The sequence below is a fragment of the Zeugodacus cucurbitae genome, chromosome 4 (genome assembly GCF_028554725.1).
Source record: "Zeugodacus cucurbitae isolate PBARC_wt_2022May chromosome 4, idZeuCucr1.2, whole genome shotgun sequence".
NCBI classification, from domain to species: domain Eukaryota; kingdom Metazoa; phylum Arthropoda; class Insecta; order Diptera; family Tephritidae; genus Zeugodacus; species Zeugodacus cucurbitae.
Genome location: NC_071669.1, coordinates 17,476,460 through 17,490,564, shown reverse-complemented (window position 1 = coordinate 17,490,564; position 14,105 = coordinate 17,476,460). Strand labels below are relative to the sequence as shown.

The following is a 14,105-nucleotide window of genomic DNA, read 5'->3' as shown; positions in this document are numbered from 1 at the left end:
ACCGAAATTTTTTTTGTGGATTATGGTTATTCGAGTTAGAGAAGTTCCAATGTAGTTAAACGAATAAAAAGACAGTGGCTACGCTGTCTAGATCGTTTTGTCCGAATGGACGAAAGTACTTTAGCATTGAAAGTGTTCGATGCAATAACCGCCGGGGGAAGCAGAAGAAGAGGAAGACATCTACTGCGTTGAAAAGACCATATGGAAAGAGACCTGGTTTCCAATTGGCGACAAATAACAAGGATCAGGAATGAATAGCACCCTTTAATAGATTCGGCTATAACCGCGTAAGCGCTGCCTATGCCAGTAAAGAAGAAGATATAATATTAATTTGCGTCCGAACTTAACTATTTACTGTTCTAGCAAATTATGATCAGAATTTTCCACTACAATTTATTTTACTTTATGTATTCCCAAAATACGCAAACGGATATTTAGACCCTTTTTTGGAATTGAATGAATCTCTGAGTATATACATATATATGTAGATGTAGAAGCGTGTTATATTTCCTGACCACTCGCCTGCTATACTCAACTTAGCGAACTTTTTTTGGTCAGTAGTACTATATCTTGATATGCTACGCACACTTGCTCCGCTCATATATTTCTAACTATATTTATAGGTCATTAACATGGCATACAGCTGGCGTGGCGATTCCTTTTACGAAAATAAGCAAAAAATGTCAACAACAACACAACACCCCGACAAAAATATATATACTAGTATGTACAAATTTGATTCAAACTAAAAATATATTTTAAATATATATAAAATCAACGCACGTTACGTACGCGCGACTTAAAACAGTAATTGTATGAATAAATACGTTGAAATTTAAAGAAAATCCGCTAAAAGCGTGTACAAACTATTTACGTACAGTAGTGTGGCCATAATTGGTAGCGACGTACAAACAAATAAGTATTTATATTTCCATATAAATGAAATCGATTGAAAAAAAAACAAAAACAAAAACAACATAAAAATCTAAAGCGCGCAAAGTCTGCAAAGCCAGCAAGCAGCATGAAGCATGTTTAAAATTCCAGCAGCGCTCGCTTTACGCCATACACACACACAAATTAAATTAACAACTCACAACGCGTGCAGTGCGATGCTAACAACTACAACACAACAACAACAATCGCAAATATACAGCGCACAGCGTTGGGTTTGTGAGACATCACAATGATTTTGCTGATTCTGTTGTTGACTGAGCGCGCATAATTAACTGATTTTGATATCAACGCTGGCTGGCAGCGCCAACAAGAAATTCTTCCATTTATAATGAATGGCGTTGGCAGAGGACGCACCGCAGTCTGCGGTTTGTCAATTCACTTGCTGTTACACGCCTTTTTTATGTGGTGATAGTGCTGGATGGCATCTTAATTGCCGGGTTAGTGCGTGTAGATTGAACGCCGGTAGTCAGCGCATTACATATGAAATATAAATCTTATAAATAGAATGGTGCCCAAGGCGCAGTGGAACTTAATGCGGATTTTTATGCGAACAGGTGAGTTATACGCAAAGGTTTAGTTTTGCTTTGTTTACTTTATCTTACTTTATTTACACACACATATTTATATGTCTTTATTATTATAATTTTTGCTTTTTTTTTTTTTGCGCTTTGCTTTTGCATTTTCTGCCGCTTCCAACTAATCACCTCAGCCAATTCTACCTGATAATCGCTTTAATCAAAATCAGTTGCGTTTTCAGCCTGCACTCAAGCACAAGCATTCTGCCGGCGCTTTAATATAAAACTACTTTTACTTGCGCCCAGCCGCAAACTGCAAATCTACTTTTCTTATTCTACTTCACTCGCGCCCGTTACTGTGTAGTTAGCAAGCGCTGTCGCTGCCACTGCCGCTGCCGTCGCTGCTACAACGAGAACACTGCCGAGTGAGTGACAGCGTTCGCCGTGTTTTCGCTGCCGCGGATTTTGATATAAAATAATCACAATAAGAATTGGCAGTGCACAGTCAGATTCTGATTCTGAGCGCGGCGGGTGGCGCACAATTTACTTGGCGTTCTAGTGAAAAGTAATTTTCTACAAAAATCAAAATCAGTTACTCGTTACTTTTTCCTTAGACGAGTGCTGTTTGTTTTGTTTATATGCGAAATTAACACGAGTTCGACATATTCGTCTGGTGAAAAGTGTGAATTGCCCATAAGTTTTATGATTATTGAAATATTTGCGAAGAAATATAGAAAACAAATTTTACGCTCAATTGAGTTGTTTATTAGAAATAAAAATTGTAAATACATTAAAAATAATTATATGTACATTTTAAAAGCTTGCTTAGCATTATTTATGCACTGATTTAAAAAAGGCAGTGAAAAACAAATAAACAAGTTAATATTAATATAGAATATAAATAAATAAATTGCATTAACAATAAAAAAGTGTTTATAAATATTTTTGCATTGTGCGCTGGTGACTAAGCTGTATTACTACGAATAAAAAATTGTTAATAAAAAAATTATGCGCATACATTTTACTTACTTTTACTTACTCAGAAAAAATATTAAATTCTACAAGTTGCATTAGCAAATAACTATAAATAATAGTGACATAGATAGTGAAGCGGATTTTGAGGTTTTATTAAATAAAAATAATTTTGTCAATAAATTTAATAAGTTTATAACAAAAATAAATTCCAATAAATATAAAAATAATTTTATAATAAATTTGATTTTATAATAAAACAATTTTAAATTAAAATAAAAATTATTTTATATAAATTAAAAAAAAAAAAAAAATTTCAATAAAAATAAAAATTATTTTTGCAATAAAAATAGTTGTGTAAATTCATTTAAAAAGTTATTTAAAATTGAACTTTGCACCGCTAAAAGTTATTGCTGTGTAATATAAACGGATAGTGCATTCTGCTATTAAAAAATTGATTTTATAAGGTGAGTTTGTTGCTTAAGTCTTTTGTTATTTAGATGCAATTTGTAACTTCTTGGCATTAATAAGTTTGTGCCTTAAGTCTTTTGTTATTCAAATGTTAGATAGCCATAAAGATAATAAAATGATAAAATGATGAATTTTGAGTTTGCATTTTTATAATAAATTTGGAGCTGAATATAATTTAAAAAATAATTTAATTCAAAATTGAAAGTTTCAACCAAAAATATTTTCAATAAAAATTTTTAATATTTTTGATACTCTAGTTAAATTAAGAAATAAAATTGCATTATTTGGGTTCGTCAATAATATTGAGCATATAAAAAATCGTCTCTAACAAGAATACAGTTCGCTTTATCATAAAAAATTATTAAAAAAAAATAAAAAAGATTTTGAAAAACATTTGTTTACTTAAAATTATATTTTTACAAACAGGGTGGTCAATTAATATTTTAAATGGCTTTTGATTATTTGATAGTACACTATTTGACTGATTTCTAGTAAAAATTAAAAAAAAATATTTGAGAAAAATATTTTTTTTAAATTTTCAAAAATAAATAAAATATTTTTTTAGAGTTATCATAAAATTTTTTATAAATAAGTAAAATTACTTTTTTGAAAAATTTTTAGTGAAAATTTAAAACTTTGGCAAAGTGTTATATTTATATTATGTATACATAAATATTTTTTTCTTCTGAACTACTGAGATTGAAGAGTACAAAAAAATATGACGAATTTGATGCAATTTTTGCAACACCCTTTTCATTATCTGTAAAAGAACTATAAATACAATACAGTAGTTTTCCGAAATAACGAATATTCGTTTTAACAAAAACCGCTTATAACGAAGAAGCAAATTTGTTACATTGAGTACCTTAAATAACGAACATCGGGGATTTGTAAGTACTCGGTTTAACGAACAACATGAAGAAGACATATGAAGAAAGAGAAAAAAATCAAATAACATCGAACCAGAATTAAAAATAAAACTGGAAAAAGTTAAAAAGAAATGTGCAAATTGAATTTTATAAAAAAGCTTAAAATTATTGATCAGTACCAAATGGAAGTATAAGTGAAGAATTTATTGGATTTTAATTGTTTTGTTATGATTTTTCATTTTTTATCAAATAACACTGGTCGACAAAAAGTAACTTTTTCTCTGACTCAAAGATCAAACAATGATATTCTTATAGGATTTTCATCGCTGAACACGAATATGTCCTCCAAAAGTGCCTATCACGTCGAGACGGCGCGCACATGAAAAAGTTGTGCTATATGAAAATTTTTGACTGATTCAAAACTTTTTCGATTTGACTCTTATAGTTGACAGTTTAAGCTTCAATTTAAGCCTAATAGCACGTCAGCATAATTCTCTACACGTGATCAAAAAAGGCCAAAAACAGGGTTTTTTGAGATTTTGAGTCCATTTTGCTCAAAATCTCGACGTGATAGGCACTTTTGGAAGTCATATTCGTGTTCAGCGATGAAAATCCTATAAGAATATCATTGTCTGATCTTTGAGCATTTTTTTGTGTCGACCAGTGTAATTAATAAAACAATTTATTAAACTGCAATTTACGGATATTTAACTTATTTTTATTGAAAAACATACCTCTAAGTGAGTACTCGAATTAACGAAAAGTTCGATAATACGAACAGGCCTGACAATTAATATGTTAGTTATTTCGGAAAACTACTGTATATACTATAGTTTGAAGAACTTTGCTGGTACTGCTTATCCTGAGAGGTTACAATATTCAAAAGTGAATGAAAAATTTTCACAAAAATTCCAAATTTAGCTTACTGATCTGGTATTCTAAGCCCATTTAAAGTTGGTGAATCCGAATATAGGAAAAAATTTGTAAAATTATATCATTTAACGCAATTTATTGAAATCTATATAAAATAAAATATAAATAAATATATTTTTTTAGAAAACATTTTTATTTATTCTTTTTTAAGTTTTTATAAATCAATTAATAAAAAATATTTTTTTTTTAATAATATTCACAGTAAAAAAATTAATTCTTTAATTTATTATATTAATATGTTAACATTTGCAAAAATTCCAAAAAAAAACCGCAAGCTCTTTCTTAATTTTCGCCATAAATCACAAACAATTGAATTGTTTGTTAAAGTTTTTTTTTTATTTTTTCCAAATATCTATTGCACAGTCTATTAGTCTCACTATTTAGTGTACGCTAAATGCTTAATTACCAAATTAAATAGCATTTAACCGATAATTTTGTGCACAATAATATAGTTATGACGAAATCGACTATATTTAATGACGATGTGCTCATATGTGTCTAGATATTGTAGAAGAAATATGAGCAAAAATCCACAATTAATGGAGTATTTCGAAATTGGCGCGCGCACAGCTTCCATTCCATTCAATTAAAATCCAGAAGAACAAAGTTGTTGTATTTATATATTTTTCCTGAAACTAACTGGTTTTAACAATTAATTGAGGAAGTTTAGTGAATTTTAGACGCTAGTTTTTTGTGTAATAGTGTTTTCAATATTTATTATTTGTTGTTGGTAGATACATATTATTAGTGTTAAAGGCTTTAAATAATACTAAAATCTATTTTTAGCGAAACACTTTTATATAGTGTTTTGACTTAAAATAGTTTGTGTTAGTTGGTTTTGTTAAACTTTTTTTGCTTTGGAAAATGGTTGTTTTGTAATATTTTAAATCATAAATCGAACTTGTTTCTTTTGATATTTTTTATTTACATTATTCGAACGCCGGTGCCGGTAGAATACTCTAGAAGTCTTTAAAAAAATATCAAAAATTAAAAAACTTAAAAAATTAACATATTTTCCGTTGAACTTGCATCCGTTAGACTAGTTTGAATATGCAAATTTATGCCGCTTTTTTGAAGTTTCACATAACAACTGTATTATGTTTGCTCACGTTTTATGCATTCAAAAATACTTTGACAAATCAATGAAATCTTATTTATTCAAATGCAATAGAAACAATAGTCGCACGGCGACGCATGTTGTACACCTTTTTTTTGCTCGTTTAAAAAGGCATTGGCAATGAAAATAAGCAGGTCTTCGTGTCAGGGTGCCACAAAGTATTGTTAATAAAATATTATTTAATCGCAAAAAAATAGAGGAGTGAACTTAAAAAGCTGAAGTGCGTCGCAATATAAGTAAAAGTTAAATGAGAATATTTTTTAGTAAAAGGGAGAAATGAAAATTCGAATGATTAAATTAGCTGATTAAGAAGAGACAAATATATAAATAAAATATGTTGATCGTCGTAATCGAGTCGTGTACTTTTTAATCGATCATAGGTTCATACCCCCAAATAATACTCATCTAGAATATTTTTTAACTATCTACGAAACGAAATTTCGCTTACCAGTTCAATTCCTGCTTTTACAATATTTTCAATATTGTAAAGAATTGGAGAATTCCTAAATTGTTGATTACGCTCGACTAGAGTGAAAATTATCATTAAGGGGTTATACATATATGGGTTGGAAAATATCTCCCTTCCGCTTTTTTTCTCTTTATTCAATGCTGTATAAAAAGTGATCGGATTTAGTTCAAATATGCGCCGTTTCGTTCGATAATCCTTATTTGCGAAGAACTCGGACAGCCAATTTTTACAAGCCTCTTTTGAGTTCAACTTTACACCACCAAGAGCGTTCGCCATGGACAGGCACAGGTGGTAATCACTTGGCGCTATGTCTGGGCTATATGGTGGATGCGATGAAACCTTCCATCCGATCTCCCATTGCTTCTGATGAGTCATCAACGAAGTATATGGTCTGGTGTTGTCCTGGTGGAACACTACACCCTTCCTGTTGGCCAATTCTGGACGCTTCTGGACCGAATCAACGCCTTAGATATGTTGTCAAGACCTTTCAAAGAAGTATAGTATTGCCAGATACGAACTATGTAGCGTTTTATATTTGTCAACCAATATGTTGAGGTGCGGTAAAATGTAGAAAATTTTGATTTTCTATAGTACTTGCGTAGAACAATGTCTAATCTGTAAAATCAGCTCAAGAATATAAAAAGAATACTAAAAATTGTTAAAGTATCATTTGTATTTTACGCAAAACGCGTTTTTTTTCAAAGAGGTTTGCCGTGGCTACGCATTCCAGTCCATCAGCTCTGAACTGAAAGCATAATACCAAACAAATTTAGTATGTGGACTCGTGATATCCTTGAACGATTCATTGAAATGAGAAAAAAAATTTTCTGCAAACGGGGACGATTTTCTCAAAAGGCTACTTTTTTCATCTGATGAAATGTATTGAAAAAACCATAACATTGACATCAAAAATTAAACGAAAAAAATGAAATCGTTCAAGGACACGGCAAATAAATTGCGAAGAATTTGATAAAAAATTGAAAAGTAATGAATACTGAAATCATTTGAAAACTCTTTCTGCAATCCAAGTCAGCGCAACCACGTTTTCGGAAAAACCCGATTTGGAGATAATCACGTTTAAAGTTTCAAATACACGTCACGACTTCGTAAGAGAGCAAGATTCAAAACGCTATAACTTCGCTTTTACTGCTTTAATCTCTATAAAAAGAAAATTCAACATTTACTTCAGCAAATTTAATATGTTTATTAGTGAAATATTAATATTTTCAAAGTTTAACTATTGAATGTGTCTACAAGATGATTTTTCAACTTTAAAATTATTTTTTGAGATACAGGTATTTTCCATATTGTTCTTTTTAAAACGATACACACAATTTTTCAGATCCCAGGAACTATCCTCATATCCAAATATTAATATTTACTATTTAAAAAAAAGTCAAATGTCAAAAAAGTGGTACAAATATATAATTTTTCAGGCCGTCGTCATTTTGTAAAAAAACAAAATTTCAACTTTTCCGTAGTTCCAACCGCGGCATATTATTCCAGATTAAAAATATTAATTTTTTTCATATTGCTAGGAGGGTTACTATCGTTGGTAGCAATATCAAGAATATTTTTGAAACAAATCTAAATTATTAATAAAGATCTATGATAATTAGGAAGTCTTTAAATCACAGCTTATGTTAAAATTCTTGTTATATATTTTCAAAATTACTTTCATATACATTTTTCATCCTCTTCCGTATTCTTCTGAACGCTAATAAGACAATTATATGTAAGAAACACACATGTCATTGTTTTCGCACACGTTTGCGAATTCACTTAACAAATCGATGATGATTCGAAACAATCACAAACAAACAAAATTAACATGAAGAACTACAACAAATTCGCATAAAAGCGTAGCTAAATACATAATATAAAAGTTAGATGAAATATGAAAGAAATATGCAAATGAAGTAAACTAATACGCTGGGTCAGTAATGCTGATCTTCGTAGCGGCGCTAATGGCATAACATTTGGCAAAATCACGTCACGTAAAAAAAAACATAAAAAACAGCTCAACGGTAGTAGCTAAAAGCAATAAAATGATTAAAAATGTAAAAAAATGGTTGCTCGTGAAATATGTTTTAAGATGAATTTTTATTTTTGCAAACAAAAAATCGTTAAATTATAAAATAAATTGCTATGATTTTTTTTAAAACATTGTTAGCGCGGTTGAGAGACAAGAGAACTGATAATAAACAAAAAAAAATTATAATTTTTTGTGGTTTTTTGGTGATTGTTATTGCGATTTTTTTACAATTCATAAATATTTTTTAAAATTAATTGCCCAAAATCGAGTAATTTAATATTTTTTTTATTTTAAAATATTTTATTATTTCAAAATTTTTTTATCTAATTTAAAAAAAAAAATTTAAATTTTTTAAAATTTTACAAAATCAACTATTTCAATTTATACGATTTTAATAGCTACTTAAACTATATACTTAATAAATCTTCAAATATTTTATTTATATGTATATATGAGTTCACTGAATCATCAATTTCGTCAATAAAATAGAAGATTATAACCACCAAAGCTTAAAACGCTTAATTGCACATTTAATATTTTAATTCAATTCATTTAATTCTAAAAACCGCAGCTAATCTGCATCTACTGTTATTAATTTCGTGAGGTCAATAAACCAAACAAGCAGCTGGTACTAAATACATACAGACATACATATTTAAGCCATAGTTCGTATGTGTGTGTGCTTTGTTTTTGTTTTCGTTTTCTTTCGGCGGCTTTAAAGCAGCTTTTTCCTGTTTTTTTGTTGTCTTTATGTGTTTTATATTCGCGTTTTGTTTTTACCACTGTGTTTACTATTTAAAGCGCGAACGCCATGAGTTCGCCGTTTTGTCGGAAATGTGTTTTTTACCTGTTTCATTTTATGGCGGCAACTTTAATATTATGCCGTTGCTCGACGTGTTTTAGTATAAAGCTTAGTAATGCTGAAATGCGTGCTTGCTTTTGCTTTCTTTTGCTCCCGGTTTTTCGGTTTGTAGGTTAAACTTTTCACTTTAATTACTTGTAGGTCAAGGTTGTCTGACTAAAGTGGAGACTAAAAATGTAGTTTAATTCGTGTAATTTGTTGTTATTGCATAAATTATAAGTTCATTAACTCTTTAATACGAGTTTGTTTGTTCATGATTATGTCGCCTCATTTAATTCTTTATTAATATTTTGTTTTTTGTTTGTGTTGGAACTTTGCTACTGTATTTTAATGATTGCAGTTAAAACGGTATTTTATATATTTTTTTGTAAGTTTGATTACCTAATCTGATCTGATGAACTCCAAAGTAGTGAACCGGGAAAAAGTTTGGAATTCATTAGTTCGTTCAGAGTCTACTTATGTAAGTGGAGATCTGATTATCTAATTATATATATAATATATATCGATATGGAATTAGTTAAACCCAACACCATGTATACGGAAACACAAGCTTAATGAAGCCCTGATCATATATAGGCTGTAAAGTATAATGTTTTTGGACGATTCCTTGTCTAGATGTGCAATCTATGATCTATTCACTTAGTAATGCTTTCATAATAGACGGGGACCTAAATTTTTTTTACTTTTCCAACTAAAATAACAAATCGGATCTGAACTGTTTATTTTTTAAGACAGTGCCTTATTCCGCCGTCATCGCGGAATCGTTGGTAACTGTAAGGCGGACAAGCTTGCCAGAGAGGGTACCCTAGCAACATTGACGCCGGAATGGGAGCGAGTTGACAGTCTATGGTCCATTTCCGCAAGAGCACTGGACATACAAACATCGCATGAGCTCAACAAACCCTAGTCGAAAACCAGCACTTGTGCAGTTGCGAGGCCCTTCTGGCCCGTTGTAGAGCGTAAAAGGTTCTTTGAACTGCTTTCTCTTAGCAAGGTTCATCTCGGTGCGATCATTGGTGTGCTTAGTGGACATTGTCCAATAGTCACGTATGCGTTGAGACTTGGGATCCGGGAAGATGCAAGTTGCCAAAGCTGTTTGGAGGAAGGCGAGGGGGAATCATCTAAGCATTTCCTGCTCCACTGTCCAACTTTTGCCAGGCTGATGTCGAAACACCTTGGAAGACTCACATTTGTCGAACCTAGCGAATTGGCTAGAATTGACATTAGCCGACTAAAGAAGTTCGTAATAGATTCTAAGCGTTTTGCTTAAGGGCTTTTGATCCATCAAGAGTTTGTTGGTATCTGAAAGGACAGCGTTCAAAACTGCATACGCAGAGATCTGAGTATTAACATAATATAACCTAACCTTATTTTATAAAGAAACGTAGAAATATCTAGAGCTTAGCAATCGCTCTATGTTCACTTCTTGCCTTCCCTATAGTGGTTTTGAACAACAATGTCTCCTGTATCCCATATAGTAATCTGGAATAGTAGATTTTGACGATTCAATCGAAGATTAGTTACTTTAACTTTGCCTGTTGGGTATAATTCTGGGGAAACTATTTGGATAAAGCTGTTAAATTGTAAGCTCCCGGGAGTCTATAGTTATGATCTTGAGGCTTTAACTATTGTATGATTCGAATATTGGACAAATTTTACTTTAAAGCTTTCAAAAACACAGTAAAAAGTAGGCTTTCGAGTAGAGATTAGAGTTTCTTTTATGAATTCATGGTTCTATACATATTTTAGAACACAAAGCAATTTTTGAAGTGATATTGTATGTTTTTATTCCACCCTAAACGCTGTAAGAGATCTAGTTTTAGATCTTAAGAATAAAATTAATTATATTTACATTTAAGTATTTTTAATATTTTCAGAAAGGTTTCTTTTGATCTGAGAATGAAAAGATTAAATTATGTTTCATTTCTTATAATATACCCTTTGATGTATATCAGTTTTTTGTTCGATTCACCACTCTCTAAAGTTTTGCGAGATTAATTAACATAACCAAATTAAATCCGTTAGATATATAACAAACAATATTTTTTGCCAAAAAAAATATTCCTAGCTTCATTCTCTGTTTTCCAGCTCCACTACCACACTATTCAAAATGCAGAACACAACAGTCAAATATCTTTTGATCTGCGCACTACTGTGTCACATCTATCAGCCGGTGATGTCACAACGCACACCTTTAGATGACACATTTCGCAACATATATCGACCGTTACGTGTGCTTGGTTTAAATTTCGTTGGGCGTTCAGGTGACAATCCGGATAATCGACAACTTGTGCGAGATATGGGCGTTAGTATATATAAGATACCTTAATCTCAACATTCCCTTAAATTTATAATATTCGTTCTCAATAGAAAACGCAAAACCTCAATACACGCGCACGTTCGTTAGTGAATTTCTGCGATGCGTTAAATGGACCGGGTAAACGCAGTGAAACACGTCCGACATCAGTGCATCGCTTACGTCCTGGTGATATAGATATTGTAGGTGCTATGGGTGATTCACTCACAGCTGGTAATGGTATTTTCGCAACGAATTTGCTACATGTGACAGTAGAGAATCGCGGTATGGTCTGGAGTATTGGTGGACAAGGCACGTGGCGGCAATATTTAACACTGCCAAATATCTTGAAGGAATTCAATCCGAATTTATATGGTTACTCGCTGAAAGATGGACTCTCCACCGATCGTAGTTCGAAGTGAGTGATTTCTTTTGCTTTTGTTTTAATAAATATTTATAGAAATAATATTATTTAATTTTATTTCAAAATATTATTATTTATTTTTGTTTCATCTTTTTCTAACTATAGATTCAACGTCGCTGAGTTGGGCGCCATGTCACGTGACATACCATACGAAGCGCAAGTGCTTGTCAAACGCATGTCACGCGATCCGAAAGTGAACATGACAGCTGATTGGAAGCTTATCACTTTACTCATCGGTAATAATGACTTTTGTTCGGATGTCTGCTATCTACCGAATCCAGAGGATGCGATCAAGCGACACGAAGAGAATATGTTAAAGACATACCGTTATTTACGTGATAACGTGCCACGTCTAATTGTAAATGTAGTGCCTTCGCCCAAATTGGATTTCCTAATTGCATTGAGCAGAAAAACGCCAGTTTGTCACACGACCTTGTCATTCGAGTGCCCCTGTCTGGTGGGTAAATCCAAACAGCAAGTGGCAAGAATGAAGAGGCTGATGAAAGACTGGGTTGCCAAGGACAAAGAGATTGTCAATAGGGACGAGTTTAACACTGAGGTGTGTAATTGATTTGTTTTTCCAAAAATTGATTGTTCCAATATTTTGTTTCCAAAAATTTTAGAAATTATAATAAATTAAATAATATTTTTTATAGACATTCACCATTAATGTGCAGCCCTTCACACTATTCGAAGACTTCTTTCCCAACAACGATGATGCGATGAAATTCAAGTTTCTTTCGGAGGACTGTTTTCATTTGAGTCAGCGTGGACATGCGATCAGTAAGTTAAACAATGTATTATATTAATAAAATATAAAAAAAAAATTTAAATTGAAACAAATATAATTTTTTTTTTTAATTAAATTAAAATTAAAATTAAAATTAAAAAAAAAAAAAATACTGAAAAAAAAATAAAACAAAAAATATTTAAAAAAATAAATTAAATAATAAAATTTAAAAAAAAATATTAAAAAATAAAAAAATATACTTTTATTAAAAAAAAAATATAACGAACTTTTTGAAAATGTTAACAAAAACAAATTATTAAAAATTAAAAAAAAAATTAAATATTAAAAAACAAATTATTAAAAAAAAAAAATATTTTATATTTTTAAAAATAAATATAACAAACTTTTTAAAAATCTTTAAAAAATATGTTAACAGGAAAAATTAAAATAAAATTATTAAAAAATATATTAAAAATTAAAAAAAAAATTAAATATTAAAAAAAAAAATATTGAAAAAAATGTATTTAAATTTATTTAAATTTTTTTTTTATTTATTTAAAAATCTTTAAAAAATATGTTAACAGGAAAAATAAAAAAGAGAATAATTAACAATAAACTTAAAAAATATTATACAAACAAATTTTTTAAAAATTTAAAAATTTTAAAAATATATGTTAAATCAAAAAAATAAAATAAATAAATAAAATAAAAAAAAACCAAATTTCAAAATAATTTTAAAAAATTTCAAGATTTATAAAAAAAATTAAAATAATTCCTTTCCCCTCAGGCGCCAATTATCTCTGGAATAATATGTTGGAGGACGATAATAGCAAAAGTGTTATGGTGGAACCAGCGTTAATGGAAAAGTTCCACTGTCCCACAGAGGAGCACCCTTACTTAATGACACGTGTGAATAGCGTCAAAGGTTTTCAAGTTTAACTTTGAACGCGTACTTTCAACACTCATTAGCGATCACGCTATTACTAATTATATTCTAAATTATAAATATGTTTATGTAATTTATTGATTAAAGTCTGTGATAATGTAGTTATATTGTACTATATAGTTCAACTACGATAAATATGCATAAGCAAAATTGTATGATAATTATTTATGTAAAATATTTGTACACGTGATATTTGTGAAGTAAAAAATGAACTGTAATAATTGTATGCAATTAAATTAATAATTATGACAATAAATACAAATGTGACAATTCTACAGATGTGACAATTAATAATATGATTTTTTTCTTTTCATTAATTGCGGTTACAATTAATTAATTACTTGGCGTCACTAGCCTTATTGAACACATTATAACACACACCTGTTCATATCGGTCCGAAAAAAGGTGACTATTGACGTCAATTTATATCGGAAATGAGCTCTGTTGACTTGTTGGTGGAAGACCTTATTGACGTCTTTCGGCTCAACAGCAAACGAATGGCTTACTTAATA

General features: G+C 30.3%; 1 protein-coding gene across 1 annotated transcript; it reads left to right on the top strand.

The window, feature by feature from the left end:
* Nucleotides 1-1,958: 1,958 nt before the first annotated feature.
* Nucleotides 1,959-13,889, top strand: LOC105215724 (phospholipase B1, membrane-associated). Its single transcript, XM_011189793.3, has 6 exons — nt 1,959-2,908; nt 11,286-11,502; nt 11,568-11,911; nt 12,023-12,476; nt 12,574-12,700; nt 13,435-13,889. The coding sequence occupies exons 2-6, from the start codon at nt 11,308-11,310 to the stop codon at nt 13,584-13,586; spliced, it is 1,272 nt and encodes a 423-aa protein (XP_011188095.2). The 5' UTR covers nt 1,959-2,908; nt 11,286-11,307; the 3' UTR covers nt 13,587-13,889.
* Nucleotides 13,890-14,105: the final 216 nt, after the last annotated feature.